The sequence below is a fragment of the Rhinopithecus bieti genome, unplaced genomic scaffold (genome assembly GCF_001698545.2).
Source record: "Rhinopithecus bieti isolate Rb0 unplaced genomic scaffold, ASM169854v2 scaffold_5626, whole genome shotgun sequence".
In the NCBI taxonomy this organism is placed as follows: domain Eukaryota; kingdom Metazoa; phylum Chordata; class Mammalia; order Primates; family Cercopithecidae; genus Rhinopithecus; species Rhinopithecus bieti.
The window spans coordinates 4,973,721-4,990,807 of record NW_016805666.1 but is presented as its reverse complement, the minus strand read 5'-3'; the positions used below and the strand labels follow the sequence as shown (position 1 = coordinate 4,990,807).

The window sequence follows — 17,087 nt, the reverse complement described above, 5'->3', positions numbered from 1 at the left end:
ACAGAACACTGGTTCTTTGAGATACTCAGTGAATATTTATTGCACAAGGAAGCAGCATGGTGGAACCAAGAGAACTCCTACTTTGATTCCAATCCTAGCTCTGTCACTCACCAACTAAATAATCTTAAACAAACTAACATCACTTATGTTTATGCCCCTGTAATATGAGAGAAATAATAACCATCCTAAGTACAGTCATCCCTGGGTATACATGAGAGGGATTGGTTCCAGAACCCCAAAGATACCAAAATTGGTGCATACTCACGTCCTGCAGTTGGCCCTGTGGAACTCAGGTATACGAAAAGTACCTCAGTATATACAGGCCTTGCACCTCGCAAATACTGTATTTCTGATCTACACTTCATTGAAAAAAAATCCATGTATAAATGGACCCACACAGTTCAAACCCATATTGTTCAAAGGTCAACTGTACTTGAGCACTGCAGGAAATTTTAAAGGTACTTATCAATTATTCTCATGGAGGCAGTCAGACATTCTATGAAAAAAACAGGCCACTGATAGCCATGAGGCATCCTCAAAAGGGTAAATACCATTATATAAGCAGTAGTAGACAATGTTTTCCAAAGCAATTTTTCACAAAGCATATCCAGATAGTAAGAATTCATTTTATTTTATTTTTTCCCCATGTATTCCTAAAGAAACTCCAACCTTCTGTTGTTTCACTACTTGAATGGCACTTTTCCTGGCACTTACACAAGCCCTCAAATGGTTTGGCAGCCAGTACTCTGTTTGCCTTAGCCTAGAAAGAAAAGCCACCCATCTCCCTAAACCTCTGTAGGATAAACCCGGTCATGCCCATTAAAACCCAAAGATCACTTCCAGCCCAACTTAAGTACAAGTTTACACCAGGGGAAGAAAACCCATTCTGGTTTATTGGCTTCATATGACAAAAGAGCTTCCTTAAGGACCAGCTACTGCGAGTTCTATTTATCCTTTGAGTCACATATTTCCATTTTCCAATTCTCTTTTGCAACTAGATACTTTGGCTAGCACATTCTTATTAGAATTAGTAAATTTATTTCAACTTTAAAAGAATGAGAGCAATATTCAAAATTCCCCAACAACTTTACTTTAGATAGAGTCATAGGATAAACAGGCATGGTAAAATAATTTCTTAAAATCTTGCTCCCATAAAGCAAACTGCAATGCTCACAATTCCATTCTGATAACCATTTGTCAGAACTCTATACACATTTCTAGAAATCTTGGATTACGGAAATCATAAGGTAGGAACAGAAAACAAATGTGTAAATCTTGAAATCTCTGCAATTTCACTGTTAGGACACCACATGCTCAGTAACTGGCCATGTTCACTGACTAGAAATGTGTTTGTCTAAAAGATACCTTGAGACCATGAGTACATTCCCAGAATCAAATCAGTTTTATACAATCTAGGGGGACACTTCCACAGAAGATCAGGAGCTATGTCTTCCTAATTTTAATAAAAGTAAGCTTATATTAAAATAATATTTCTTCTGCTGGAAATACAGTCTATACAGAATAAGATGACCCCACAGTAGACTTGAGGAAGCCAGCCAGTGTTTCAAAGTACGTCCAGAAAATCCCCACATAGGTTAACAGGGAGTTACACATAGATTTTAAGAAGTGATTCTGTCAATGACTCCGGCTCTCCAAGTAGTTTCATGAGAGTGCGGTAATTTTTTTAAGAAAGAAATTTATATTCCCCTTATAGGTACTTAAGTTACATGTGACCTCTTGATAATTCTCTATTCCCAACAAAGGCTGAAAACAAGCAAGCACTCTGAGAATAGAAAAGCAAAACCTTACGCTGCCAGTCATACTGAGAGACTCCAGTGAGGAGGATGCTAAGACTTCAACAACATACAAATAAACAGAGTATACAGAACAACAACCCGGATCTGTTTTGAATTTTGCTAAGTGTTTAAGAAGTATTTACGAGTATTTTGAGTCCAGATCAGGACTCAAATATTGCTTACTTACAGGCTAAAAGACCTTGGACAAGGATTTAATTTATTTGAACCTCAGGTTCCTCATCCGTAAAATAAGGATAAATGTTGTGAGGACTAAATTAGATAAGGTATGTGAAGGGCCAAAGAAAGCATCTGCTACTCACTAAGCAGCAGCTCAATAAATAGAGCCTATTATTGGCCTCATCAAAGTTAATAAATCCTTATAATTAGTCATTTTCTATTAGGTATTAGTTCTACTGAGGTCCCACTAAGTCACTGATTAACACAGATCTAGTCACTTGTTTAGTACAAAATCTGTGCTGGAATATGCAGTGACTACTTGCTCTTAGGAATCTGCAGAAATGATCCCAGTGCAGACTAAGGTGGGAGGATCACTTGAGGCCAGGAGTTCAAGATCAGCCTGGGCAATATAGTGAGACCCTAACTCTACAAAACAAACCAAAAAAAATTAATTATCCAGGAATGGTGGTATGGGCCTGAAGTCCTAGCTACTCAGAAGGCTGAGGCAGAAGGATCACTTGAGCCCAGGAGCTTGAGGCTGCAGTGAGCTGACTGCACCACTGTACACCAGCCTGGACAATAGAGTGAAACCCTGTCTCTGGAAGAAAAAGAAACAGAATCTGAAGCAATGTTTCCTGGCAAGGAAAAACAATATAATCAATAGTTTACTGCACGTCTAAAGCTCTTTCTAGCCTCATATGTCCACCTGAGGGAGAATATGTTTACTATACACATTGTCCACCTGAGTTACGGGGAAATCAGAATGTCTAAAATGTTTAATAAGCTCCGCCACTCCAAACTTTTTCAGCTGAATGTCCAAGATTAGAAAGTTGAATTCTATGTGAAAATTACGTAATTACAGTTTACTGAAATAGAAGAATCATCAAATTATCACCATCAAGAAGGGTATGAAGGAAAACTGTTGAGTAGAAGTGTAGCCAGCCAAAATCTAACCAGCATATTAACATGCAGATTAAAACTTATTGGCATAGCTAAATCTAAATGTAGTTTCCTAATTCTGTATTTTGAGTTGCTGTAGTAAAAGCTTTCTGCTACATCTCCATGACACTTTAGCATCTTAAATGTAATAAATATAGATTTACTTGCCCAATTTACAGAAATATAAGGACTTTATCATAGTATATAAGGCACAAGCAAATCACAGTATAAAGAGCCCTCTTAATTCCAGATGCCTCTCAGAGTTTGGTCTTGGCTCTGTCAGTAGCTTATGAAGTGAATGAACTTTGACAAGTCACTTTCCAAATCAGAGCCTCATGTCCTGACCTGTGAGGAGACAGATTAAATTACCTCTTAAGAATCTATCCAACTTAAAAATAAGGTAGAATGAAATGTAGTTGATTTGGTGTTAGTGATAGACATTTGTCTCTTGGATACAAGTATTACACATCATGTAAAAATGTAATAATTAAAGCCTATTCATCTAGGGTAATTGCCATGCTAACTTTCACCTACACCAAATATTGCTTTCTTCATTGTTGCTGTTGATTTCACTCTTTCTAGCATCCAAGATAACAATATCTGCTTCTATCCATCTGTATAGTATATTTAACCATAAATAAATTTTAATCTTTTGTTCAATCCGACGCCTTTTAAAAAGGTGAGCTTTTCCTGTTTCAACTAACAGTTCTCACAGGGTCTTCACTATCAGAGTAAAAGGAGACCATGTTATCAGTCACTGACTGTCCAATGAATATAGATGTGGACTGTGACATTTACTAAAAGGTTTTCCTGGGGCCAGATGATCAGACAGCCTGGGAAAGTCAACACTTTCCATATTCAGAAGGCTTCTTGAAGATCAGCAAATTTTTTATGTTCATCTGGAACGTGTTCTAAATGCCCTAGATTTCTCTACGATTGCTACCGAAATTGGCTTCAGTACAACCTACAGTTTGCTTGGTTAACACGTAATACCCGCTGCAGAGGAAGTGAAAGAAAATCAGGGGCAGCCTGTATCTGTGAACAGGAAGATGAGCTGTCCAAATCCTTTTCTGCTATAAAGGAATCATTTGCCTCACTTGTTTCATATGGAGTCAAAATTATTTAGATGGTTCAGAAAATTTTATATCATAACTCCCTTGAAGCATACATTTGTTTTTCATAGCACTGCATATTTCTAACCAGTGTTAACTTCTAATACACCATATGAACCTGAAAGAGACCATTCTAAAATAAGTACAAATTGAACATACCATCCCCAAAGCAAAAAGGCTTCAGCTCATTCTTTTGCTCATGCTCTCTCCCCTTTTCAATATAAACCAATACAAGTTTGCAATCTGTACATTCATTGTTTCCAACCCAAAACTTTCAGATTCTTCACAATTGTCTCCCCTTATATCAAGAATTTTAAAAATACACACTATGACTAGTTTAAACTGTGTAAGAGTCTTCCCCCCTTTATCTAAAAATGAATCTAAAAGAGAAAATAGCACACATAAAATTCTGATGGAACCCAATACCATCTAAGAAACTAACTGAATACTCTAGTAAGAGCAACAAAATGACAACATCACTTTACTAGAATGTGTACAAAGATTACCAGGGTCTTATAGAACTAAAATTAATCCTTAAACAAGGAAGACTGTTGCCTCCAAAGGAGACTACTCTGACTTCAGGAGTTGTCCATCGCAACACCAATCAACTTCCTACAGAAATTTGAGAGCTGGACCAACTCACACAACAAAAAGCAAAAGACTTGCTCCTTGTCCCCGACTCCTATGCCAGGGAATTCATGCAAATGATCATAGCTCTTACTCTCATGTCATTAATTTGGTTACCTCGAATAGCTTGCTCACTGAGAACAAATTATCAGATTTATTTCCCAAGTTTTCTGGAACAGCTCCTATGTGTGAGGACCTTTAAGAAATACCGAGATCAGTCAGCGACCAGCTTCATCTTGAGAGAAATAGCAGCCTGATATACAGCATGAAGACATGTTGCTTAAGGAAGTAAATACTTAAAGGAGGGCTGGATAGATACACAGGAAAGAAGCAGGAGACTTTACAGAGAAACAGCATTTGAGCGAGGCCAGGGGTTGGGAGGTAGGACAGAAGTAGGATATATGTGGACACTGAAGAAGGAAATTCTAGATAGACAGTTAGTAGGGCTCATAGGATCAATGGTGTGGAAGATAGCAAAGTGGAATTATTTACAGGTCAACTTGAACAGTAATATCAAAAGAAAATGTATACTCCTGCATTTTACAAAATGTTTCCATATCCAGTTCTTCAGTTAATTCCCAAAGCACATTAAATATTATCTCCAATGAACAGATAATGAAACTGGAGCTCAGAGATATTGTCTTCTCCGAGTTCTTACAGCTAATAAGTAGTAAAGAAGAGATGTGAAACCAGGTCTTACAAATCCACGTTCAAAGTACTTCCCTTTACAAGCAATTTACTCAGTTGAACTTGAATTTTATACTCTAAGCTAGATTTCAATTTGCATAAATTATTTAATGTATTGGTAAACTAAAGAAAATACTGCAAAATAATTCTGAGAGGAGCTCAATTACTGAAAAGATGCATAACAGAAATGCAGAGTAAAAAGGTAGCCTGTTACATTTCTATTTAAAATGTAAATGAATGCCAAGTAGTAGGAATCAGAAATGTGTCCATTTCTTACCTTCCTTCAATTGCACAAATAGGTTCAACATCTGTTCCCCACATTTTTGGGGAATAGAGGAACCTATTAATTGGGGACCAAAAATAAGCTATCCAAATAGAATTCTGATAAACTCTGTGACTACTAAATAGGAATAAATAAAACCCCGATGATTTCGACTACATTCTATAGGGCAGAAGGCAGATTATACGTTTCATTTAGTAATCGATTATGAAATAGAAAATAAATTAAGAACCTCAAGACAGTCTATGGGAGACAGGTATCCTTTGGGTTTTAAGAGCCAATTAAAACTTTACATTTGCACAGTCAGAAAGTTCTGTAACAGTGACTTCGCCCAGTCATCATATCCAACTTCCTGTGGTATTTCAGGAAGGTGTATTTCAAAATACACCTATTCTGTTGAAATTATTAGAATCATCCCTTTTTACTCACAAAGTATCTAGGTTTGGCTTGTAAATTATTTGGTGATCCTGCCTTTAAGCCCCAATAGTCATTCTACTTTGGGGAGTTTGGGTGCCACGGAAACCAAATTCCTGGAATTCAGGGGTTAGCACAGTAAAACTCCCTAACCATTGTCTCCACCTACAGTCTGTCCCCTTTAACATACACACATAGGCAAAATGATCTTTCAAAGATTCGCTCTATGGAGCTTCAATGGGGAAACTATAAAAAGAAGGAATGATTTGTGGATACACCAAAGACCAATGTGAAATAATGAGGTCTGACCAGAGAATGCTGGGAAAACAACAGAAGCAAACATGTCAACTTAGAATCCAGCGATCACGGACAGAATTGAAAGTATTTTCTAGGAAAAGCCAGAAAGCGATCTATAAATGTAGTCACTGAGCGTGAATAGCCCTTTCCCAAACAGCTACTGGTCCAGATATTAAGGCAAACTCAAGATGTACAGATGGGAAGAACGTGGAACATTAAGTGAGCCTCTATCTTTCTCTTTCTTCTATGTCAGGACTCCCATCTAGACAAAAAGAGTCTTTCACAGTATTTGTCAACTCTTATATGCTATATTTACACAGACCTTCATAACATAAAAAAAAAATCTAGTATTTTCAAAGTATTTGGTGGAAAGATGCTACTCAAAAATTAGTGAATATAATACTTAAAGTCAATCATGGACTCCTCCATAGTCAATAAACAAAACAGAATTTGTTGCTGATGTGGAAGCGGTGAAGAGGGAAAGATATCCTTATAAGTCATTCACAGTTTTACTATATGCAGTTAAAACTCCTGAAGTTAATGGAAAATGACTAAGCCTTTATGACTCATTGGAAAAACAAAAGCCAAAAAAGTCCACGGGGGACTCCCCTGGTATTTGGTCACCGAAGAGCTGTATCAGGACTGGAAATGCTCATCAGGCAAGATGAAAAATCTGGTGATAAATCAGCCTAGGTACCTCTGATACAAGGCTCTAAAAAGATGAAATGATACTTCATTCACACAAATATCTGTAATGAGTTTTACACAGGGCCAATAATATAAGCTAAAAAAATAAAATAAAATAAAATAAGCAAACATTTTAAGGTGGTTGAATCTGTTGAATACTCATGAACTTCTGAAAGCCCCACAGACCCTTACTCAGAGCTGGCATATGGCATAATCTTACTTTACGTAAGATTTCTACCTACATTTGATTTTGAAAGTCCCCCAAAATTTACCAGGAGTGTAATTTTTTTCTTCTTAAAAAAAGAGGCTGGATGCAGTGGCTCATGCTTGTAATCCCAGCACTTTGGGAGGCCAAGATGGGTGGATCATGAGGTCAGGAGTTTGAGACCAGCCCGGCCAACACAGTGAAACCCCGTCTCTACTAAAAATACAAAAATTAGCTGGACGTAGTGGCAGGCACCTGTAATCCCAGCTACTTGGGAGGCTGATGCAGGAGAATCACTAGAACCTGGGAGACGGAGGTTGCTGTGAGCAGAGATCACGCCACTGCCCTTCAGCCTGGGCGACAGAGCGATACACTGTCTCAAAAAAAGAGAGAGAGAGAGAGAAAGAAAAATGATTTAAGTCTGTACTTTTTGAAGTCACTTCAAAAATTAAATAGGCTGTCATAAGCGTTCAAGCAACAGTAATTCCGAACGGCATCATTATATTAAAGCAAAGTTATGATAAACAGTGTTTATACCAATAAATGAACTGTCCAAAAAAGGTTAAATAAGAAAGTTTTTTGAAAGTTTCATTGAAAATGGCTCCAAAACAAATCTTTTTTTTTTTTTTTGTCTAGCGCCAGGTCGCAAAAAATTTAAGCTTTGCCAATCACGTGGTCTCTGCTACAACTACTCACCTCTGCCTCTATAGTATGTAAGCAGACTTACTTACAGACGCTGAAATTTGAATTTCATATAATTTTCACATAACATTTTTTTGAATCATTAAAAAATATAAAAGCCATCCTGAACTACCTTGCTACATAAAACAAGTGGCAGTAGTTTGTAGGTCTCTGCAACAAATTTCAACTATGAGAGAGGATTACTGCTCATTCTTTATCAGATAAATGAGTTGTCACTGCAAAAACTTAAGAAATTAGGAGAAGATCCCCATATTGAGGTGGCCACAGTATACTCATTCTGTATTTTCCAAATGCCAATGCATAAGTCTGAGTACATAGTCTGTATATAAAAACTAGATTCCTGAAACCATCTCTAAGAGATTTAGCTAATACCAAGTAGGGCTAGGAAGGTGTTTAGATCCCCCATATCATTCTGATATTGAATTAAGGTTTTTAAAACCATGGACCTGGGCAAACTGTGTATCTAATAAGAACTGTATCCAGAATATGTAAAGAACCTTCAAATTCAATAATAAGAAAACAGTCTATTTTAAAATGAGCTAAAATTTGAAACAAACACTTCAACAAATAATATAAGAAAGCAAATCAGCACAAGAAAAAAGGCACAACATCATGAGTCATTAGGGAAATACAAATTAAAGCCACAATAAGATATCGTAACACACCTGTTAAAATGGTTAAAATTTAAAAAATTAAGTGGGCCCTGAAAATATCAAATGCCAGCAAGGATGCAGAACAAACTGGAGCTCACATAGCTTGCTGGTGGGAATGCAAAATGGTACAGCCATTTTGAAAAACAGTTTGACAATTTTAACATGCACTCGCCATATAACCCGGAAAGTCCATTCAAGGGAAACAAAAACTTATGTTCAAATACACATGCACACACATACAAAAAAAAATTTGTACACAAATGTTGAGAGTGACTTTACTGACACCCAGCAAAACTGAAAACAACTCAAATGTTCTTCAATGAGTGAATGGATAAACAGTATGTTTGCGGAGGCTCAAAAAACTACTTACTATATGATCTTGTTTATATAACATTTTTGACAAGGCAAAACTACAAGGGCAGAAAACACATCAGTGTCTGGTGGGGCATGAAACGGGGTTGAGAAGTTTCGGGGTTAGGAGCTGTTCTGTATCTTGATTGTTGTGGTGGTTCCAAGACTACACATTTGTCAAAACTCAGAACTACACATTAAAAAAGAAGGAATTTTTACTGTATGTAAATGATTCCCTGAACTTGACTAAAACGACAAAGAAAAAGGAAAGAACCACTGATAAATAAACAAGACTGGTAATACATTGGTTCTGGTTTATTAGAAAGTCTCCACTACTTTGTTTTTTTTCCTTTTTCTCAATGTAGGCTAACAACTATCATATGCATACACACTTAATGTATGTGTGTATGCTTTTTTAACGAAATAACAAAAGGAAATAATGATTGTTTTCTGCTTAACAGTCCTTTTAAAAGTAGTATCTGAGAACACTTGCGCTGGTTTTTAAATTCAGACACCTGGAACATTCTAGAATCAAACATCTAAGTAATCCCCAAAGTCTTTCTAAATATAAAAACTAATTATCCTTTGTGGGTCTTATCTAAGATCTAGGTTATCCTGGTTTTACATTTTTGAAGCACAGAACCCCTTTAAACGAGTCACCAGTTAAAAACATTAATCCAATGGCACTTCCAGTGGCTATCTCTGAAACAGCTAATATAGTTGTTTTAATGTTTGTTTTCTCCTCTATGGGTCAAAGCGATTCGTTTCTAAATATGCTTCTGTACGTGGAGAATTGGGATTTCAAGCAGCATTTGCTTAAATTTAGTGGTCTCCATAACTGTTTTCTTTATGAATGGTAGAGTATCACATGCTTTTGTCACTGAGGAAAATTCACTTATCTCAACAAAAACTGTTATGTCCCTAACAAGGGCTGAGGAAAGACCATGGCCTACGACTTTATTTCTCCAATACGTTTAATTTTAGAGTTTCTACCTTTAAATATTAGCCTCTTTAGAATGAATATACCAGAGAAGACATGCATTTTCCAAGATTTTCAGGTAGAAAAAACAGTGAGGCAAGAGTGTGACTTCCTATAGTTCACTTAGAAAAAACAGTGAGGCAAGAGTGTGACTTCCTATAGTTCACTCAGTAATTCATTTGCTGAATCAAAATAAAAGCTGTAAAACATTTTAATTAAACCTACGTTAACTCAGCATCCATATGATACATTACCCTTAAAATAACCATCCTCAGAAAAAGTCTTATTATTTTCATTCTACTGTTTTAAACATATGGCATATCACATAAATGAAACACATCAGAAATGAATCTTATGTATCTACAGAATAATTTAAAAGAAAGAAGGGGAAGAGAGGAGGAGGAAAAGAAAAAGAGAAGGTAGGTAAAAAGAAAAGGAGGGAAGAATAAGCTGTGTAAGTAACTACTCACAGTTCTAAACTTTTCTAATTCTAGGCCCCAACGTGCCAATTCCTAGCTACTCAGCCTCGATGGTGTAATACAGTTCACTTGCCTTCCCTGACCCTCAGATTTTCATCTGGAAAATAAGGAAGTTGGCCCAGAACAGTGTTTTTTAAGGCTTTCTACTCTGAAATCTCTTTTTAAAGTACCAATTAACTATGGTTTCCCACGTGTGAGCTGTCCGTTAAGTATCTGTTAGTTTAAAATATATGTATTTTACAAATTAACAGTTACATCCATTTGAAAATTCCCTTGGTCATTCAAAAAAGTATTGCAAGTCTACATATGGCAATAAACTATTTTCTTCCCTTTTGTGAAAGCCATTTTTGGTGCACATATGAATTCAGAAAGCTCTTTCAACAACTCCATGCATTCCATGCCACAGCAAAGATCATGTTCATTGCCACGGAAAATGTTTTTATTGTGGAAATACCCTCAACACAACACACAGCACAGAGCAGATATGCAAATTATGTAAGATTCCTTCCTGCTCCCAAACGGAGCGACACTGCTTTGCACTTAGAACAAAAAATTAAACCTATTACTCAAGTAAAAATCAAAAACACAAACCAGCATTTAGAAAATTTTACTAAAATTCTATTCTTAATGATTATCTCCAAAGTCAGAAGAGAAAGCAACAAATTACTTTCTTTAATTTTTCTATGTAATACATATCTATGCTGAATGAATTCTATTTACAAGACATAACCATAAAAAATTAGAAAAAATATCCAAGTTTTTATAAATTTAATGCTGGTATAAATAAGTGATACACATGGTTTAAAAGATATTATCTCTGCCTTTTAAAAGCTTATACTCTGAAAAAGAATACAAAATACTTATGCCAGAGATAAGATTCCTAAACCAACAGAAAATAATAATGTATTCATCAATTCACTCATTCATTTACTCACACATGCAAATATTTACTGAATAGTTGCTGACCACATAAAAGACCTTCATCCAAATGAGGGTAAAGCAAGATAACTAAGACACAAAACTCTTAGCTCAAAGAAACCCAGCCAGGGTCTCATTAAAAAGCAACAACCAAAACAAAAACTGTTACGGAATTTTGAAAAACAGGGAAAGTGAGTTTGCCCTGTAGCCAGATATATGTACATCTCACGGACACTGCCATCTGTTTAGATGCCTAGTGTGCATGTAATAAGCTTTAAATTTCTTAGACTACTGGGTTAACTGACTGTACCAGACATAATCTTATGTCTTTCCCCCTTGAAGTTCTGGATGTATGCCATTAACTTAATTTACCACATTATGCCACTGGAGTGTCCTGAACCTAAAATAAATCAGTGCTTTCTAGGTATGTCTCCTTTTACAAACATTTCTAAAAATGTATTAAATTGTACCTTTCACTAAAGAAAAAGGATTTGCTCGCAGAATAGCTACCTGTACTTCAAGAAGTAAGTCACTCCTAGGCAAACTGATTTCAGATGTTAAGCAGACACATGCACACCAATACACACAGTGTTCACCAACTTTGAGCCAGCAGAACTTTCCACCTAAAGAATATAAGAATAGAACATAAAAAACGAGATTGAGAGAACTGCTGTAAGGAAAGAAAAATAAAGATTAACACTTGGAGAAAATAGGAGAGGCTGAAAGCATGCATTGCATGGCTAAAAGTGGTAAAGCTCTAATGCTTAAGAAATTGCAAAGAAGTTGACGAAATGCCAAAATGTCTAGTAAGGCTTCGATCAACACCTTGGTTAGAAAGGGCTAAATGGCAATATTATGGCAAGTGGACAATTCATTTACCCATACAGGAACTTGGCGAGCAAAAGTAAAGTAGGGAGTCTTGATTGCTGGTTCAGAAAAGAAAAATTCAAAGAAGCAACTAAAACCGACCCTCCCCCCACCAAAATGTAAGTTTGTCAGGTGATTAAAAGTGTTCCTTTCTAGAAAAATATGTTTTCAACTCTGAACTCTAAACTAAGAAACTTTCAGAATGTTATTGAAACATGCCTGTTCCTTTCCCTAACATTCGCAAATTGCGTTTTGCATTTCAGTTATAGATCTACTGAAGTTTAAAATGGCTGGAAATTATTTCAAATCTAGAACCTCAAATGTTTCAGAAGAGATAGAGTATTATTCCTGAATATTGGCAACAGTGTTTTCCATTACAAAAAGTATACAGATGTTCCAAACATACTTACTTTTAACCAGAAAAAAAAGGATGTGCTGACACTTAGTTGACTTGATTCTTTTCACCTACATATGAACTCAACCATTTCCCTTCATCTCCCAGTTTAAGAGAGTTACCAAGGTATAAATACTACCATAGATGTGTGTGTATTTTCAAAAGGTCTGTCCAAATGATGAGTATTTTGACTTCCTTAAAACTAAGTAAGCAAGCATTAGATTTCAACCTAGGAAAGATTTTTAAATATCCCCTTACCCTAATGTCAGCTGCTACCCACGACCTCTATTGAAATGTTCACGACAAAAGGTCACAGGGCGCTCCATCCCCTCCTAAACAGCAATGAAAAGGGGCACACATTCACTACACTATTTTATTCGTAATCTCTATTGAAATCTACCCCATGATACCAACTTGAATATAAATTGTAAGTGTATATAAATCTACCAAAAGTTTAAATTAAGAAGTAGAGGAGACAGATACAGGAATTTTTTTGAATGGGCTTCAAAAATCTCCATCAGAATATTAAACTAATTACTACTGCTAATCCTTCTCAAATAAAGTTGGAGTTTCAGTATTACCACAGTCTCAATGTTTGCGCATGTTTTTACCCTATCAGGGGCACCAGCTTCATTCTCTTTAATTAGGATAAAGACGCTGTTAGGGAGTAGCTGGGCCATAATTAAGAGTTATATTAAGGAAGGATACACTTTATTAGACTTGAACACTTCTCAGATCAAAAACTTCACCACCATTAATAGGACATTCCTAGGATAATACATCATTTCCTTTGATGATCTTGGAACCAAAAAAGTCAGATGTTTACAAAGACAGTGATCTCTTCAATTCCTGACCACCTTCAAAAGTAACAAATATTTAATTCTAACTTAATGAAACAGCCACACTAAATTTCCTTGCCAATTTACCAGATTACATAAAAGAGATCGCCAAACACCGTATTACGCAAAATGAAAGCTAATTTAAATGTATTAAACTCTAGAGTGTGGAAATGGAAAATCTTGCATTTTAGATGGAAGGTATTTGTGGAACGCCTTGAGAAACAATACGTTAAAATAAATCATTCATGTCTTGGTAAGAAATCAGAAGAACTGAGAGTAATACAAATGTATACAGAGTTTTGTTTTCTCCAGGTCACTCAAATGAATAGGGGATTGGATAAAATCATAGCACTATACAATTAATACTATTCATACCAGGTTTTGTTTGAACTCCAATTTTCATTCTACTCATCATGCACTACACACTGCACAAGGATCACTCTTTCTCTAGAGACAAACCCAACACATACGCACACACAAAAAAACCCTGATATCCAAAAGCAAAGGATAACTAGACAATCTCTAAGATAAGAACTCTCAAAGTATTGATCTGCCTTTCCTATCACTCAGGCTCCTTAGTCTTGACAGCAGAGTGAAAATTGTTTTCTACAGGTAAAAGTCCTAAGTCTTCATCAAAGCCATACCCGGGACAGAAAGGTAGAAAAGTATTAACGCTAAAATCTCACGCCTAAGCTTTAACATCCTTCTGGAACAGTAAGACAGAACTAGGTCCATTAGAAATTCTACATCAATTCAGTGACCACTAGTCACTAGTCTCCTAGTGCTTGAAACTCTGGGAAAGCCATCAAGCAGTCCCTGATTTTCTTGAGATTTCTGGGCTGCCCTGAGCACACACAAGACCAACTGAGTCAAATTAAGCCGGCAATAAAACAAGCAGTTCCAAGAAAGTACAAATTATTTTCAATTCCACATCTCCACGACACCTCAGGCTACAGTATTCAGTCGAAACAAATGACATTCCCAACAAAAGCCGACTTTGCAAGCCCTTGGAACTCAGGGGTCTGCAGCAGCACTCTGGAACGTCTATGCTTCCTAGGATCAAAGAATAAACAAAGATAACTCAAGGCACAAGACGATCCAGCACCTGAGACCTCAGTAAAAAAAAAAACGCTAGGTCCTGAGGCAGCTGGCGGAAAAACAGAAGGGAAGTCAAAAGGCTACTTGCTGTCAGCTGAAACCAGGTCAGTACCAATCAATCTCAATTTTCCTGGACACTGGTATAAAAAGCAATGACAAAGTCATCAGTCCCCTGCTCCCCCGTGGTTTTTGTTTTGTTTTGTTTGTAAGAAAATGCTTATAGTGGCTTCCCGCCCGCGCAGAACACAGCCAAGACTCAACTTTTAAACCTTGAGGAAGGTGGGAAAGTCAGTGAGCCAGCCAGACGCTGGCCTAGGAAAAGCAGGGAGAGAAGGAGGGGCAGAGTCATGTTTCAAAACAAAGGCTCCACACGGAACCGAATGTCAACCCCTCCCCACTTCCCAGCCTTCAAGCCAGCCAGGCTGGGCCTCGATTTTTAAGAAGCGTAGTAAGTCAGATTTACCCAGGCTTCAGCGTTCACTGAGGCTTTGCCATGCACGAGAACACGGGCACAGCCACTTGCTGGGGGTGGTGCTAGTCCCCTCAACCACCCCCTTGAGAAAAAAACAGGCTCGGAACGTCGGTGACTTGCCCAAGGTCCCACACTAGACCCTGAATTCAATTCCCTTCACGTCCAGGCAAGGCCAACGCAGGACGGGCGCCGGGCGAGGGCCGCGGGAGCCGCAATGACAACGCCCCTGACCTGAGAGAACCTCGGGCTGCGAGAGGGGAGGGTCCCGCGCGCCCTCCCTCCGCGGCCCTTACCTTCCTTGACTCCAGGTAGCTTGGACTGGTCGATGCTGACTTCAGCCATATTGGGCCGGGGTCCCGGCTGCCCCTTTAACGCGGGCTTCCCGGCCACCGCCGGCGCTGAGCGGGGGCCCGAGCGCAGCAGCAGCGCCGGACGCGGCGCAAAGTCCGGCCGGCAGGGCTCGCAGGCCGGAGAACGGAGCGGGTCGGGCGGGCAGGGGCTGGTGACCAAAGCAGCGGGAGACGGTCCCCGACGCACCAGGCTGGCGGCCCAGCTGCCCCGCCGCCACCACGCTGCCCCGCCGCGACCACCTGCTCCGCGTCCCCGGCCCCAATCGATGCCAAATACCCGGAGCCCGGAAATGGGCCGGGGCCGTCCAGTACGGAGGGAGAGAGGAGACAGAAAGGCGGGCGGGCGGGCCGGGAGGGGGGAGGGGGAGCTGCAGGTCTGTAACCGCAATTGCGAGTGGCTGGCGAGCGAAGATCAGCGCCCGCTGCCGCCTCACTGTTGTCTCCTTTGTGCTCAGTGACGCGCCTGAGGCTGGGGCCCCGCTGTGCTCCCGCCCCCGGGCCCTGCCCCGCTCCCACGGGAGGGTCGCGTCTTTAGGTGGGGGCTTTGTATCCTGAAGACCTCAACGAAAAGGCCACACGGGTCACCCAAAACACAATCGTTCCCATGAGCGGGGTAGTCAGCATTCTGTGGTCTGGTTCTGGGACTGAGATTAACACAGGATGTTTACTGCATGCCTGCCTCTGTCTCATACACTCTCTTTGTACCCGAAATTAGAAGAGAGATGATAGATGGCCATAAAAACCCCGAATACAACGTGCAGAATAAAGAGCAGCTGATAAAATTCCGGGCCGGTTTGGAGTAGAGTGTGTACACAATCAGCTGGGAGAACTGAGTCATTCATTCATCAAAATCGTATGAATGTGTCTACCAAGTGTGATGTTAGGTACTGCGGGTGGTAACGAGGCGTCAGACTTATCTCTGTTACAGCGCTACACACACTGGACTGTAATTGTGACATTTCTCTCTCTCTAAAATAGACAGCCTCTCCTGTTTCATCTCCTGGCAACAGAATGCACCCTCCTTTTGGGAAACTGCCTCTTTCCCCCCTCCTCAGAGGTGAGCTTCTCTCCCAAACGTGTGCCATGTCTGAACCTCGACACTACCACATCACTCTTCGCCCTTCCTCCATCGACATGGATTCATCAAAGGGTGGCTGGATGACCAAGACAGGGCAAGCAGAATACTTTCCTGGGCACATAAAGAAATATGTATTCTATTTATTGTGGAAAAGATCTGCCTCTAGGAGCTGATGAAGCCAAACTGAAGACAGAAGCAAAGAGAAGAGAAAGAGAGATGAAGAGGGCATGTTCTGATGTTACCATCTAGCAAAGCAGGATGTCCCCAGAGCAGCTGGCATTTCGGCAGCTCCTGGATTCTGGGATCTACAGCCAACAAACTCTCAATTTATCTTCAGTTTTGCTTAAGCTAGTAATAGTTGATTTTCTGTCACTCACAGCTCAGAGTCCCAACATGAGAGGCCACATAGGGAAGGTTTTATTTGAACTTGACATTGAAAAGTAGGTGGATTTTAGCCTAGCAAAAATTTAGACGACTTTCAAGGCCAGAGGGTAGCAAAGTATAGCCCACAGACCAAATCTACCCCACTGAATTTGAATGACTGTTTTTTGTATGTTCAAATAATTACATTTTAAATCACTACATGAATAGGACATAATGTTTCCAACCTTGCCTCTTAAACCTCAAAGCCTAAAATATGCTTTACAGAAAAAGTTTACCCACCTCAGTGCTAGGCAGAGATAACA

General features: G+C 39.0%; 1 protein-coding gene across 1 annotated transcript in view; it reads right to left on the bottom strand.

Annotated features, from left to right (window-relative positions):
• The window catches only part of CCDC50 (coiled-coil domain containing 50), a 63,696-nt gene extending 47,565 nt beyond the window's left edge, over positions 1-16,131 (bottom strand). The window contains exon 1 of the mRNA XM_017873371.1: positions 15,267-16,131. Coding sequence (XP_017728860.1) covers positions 15,267-15,315 — 49 coding nt within the window. The 5' untranslated portion in view covers positions 15,316-16,131. The remainder of the gene's footprint in view (positions 1-15,266) is intronic.
• Between the last annotated feature and the right edge of the window lie 956 nt (positions 16,132-17,087).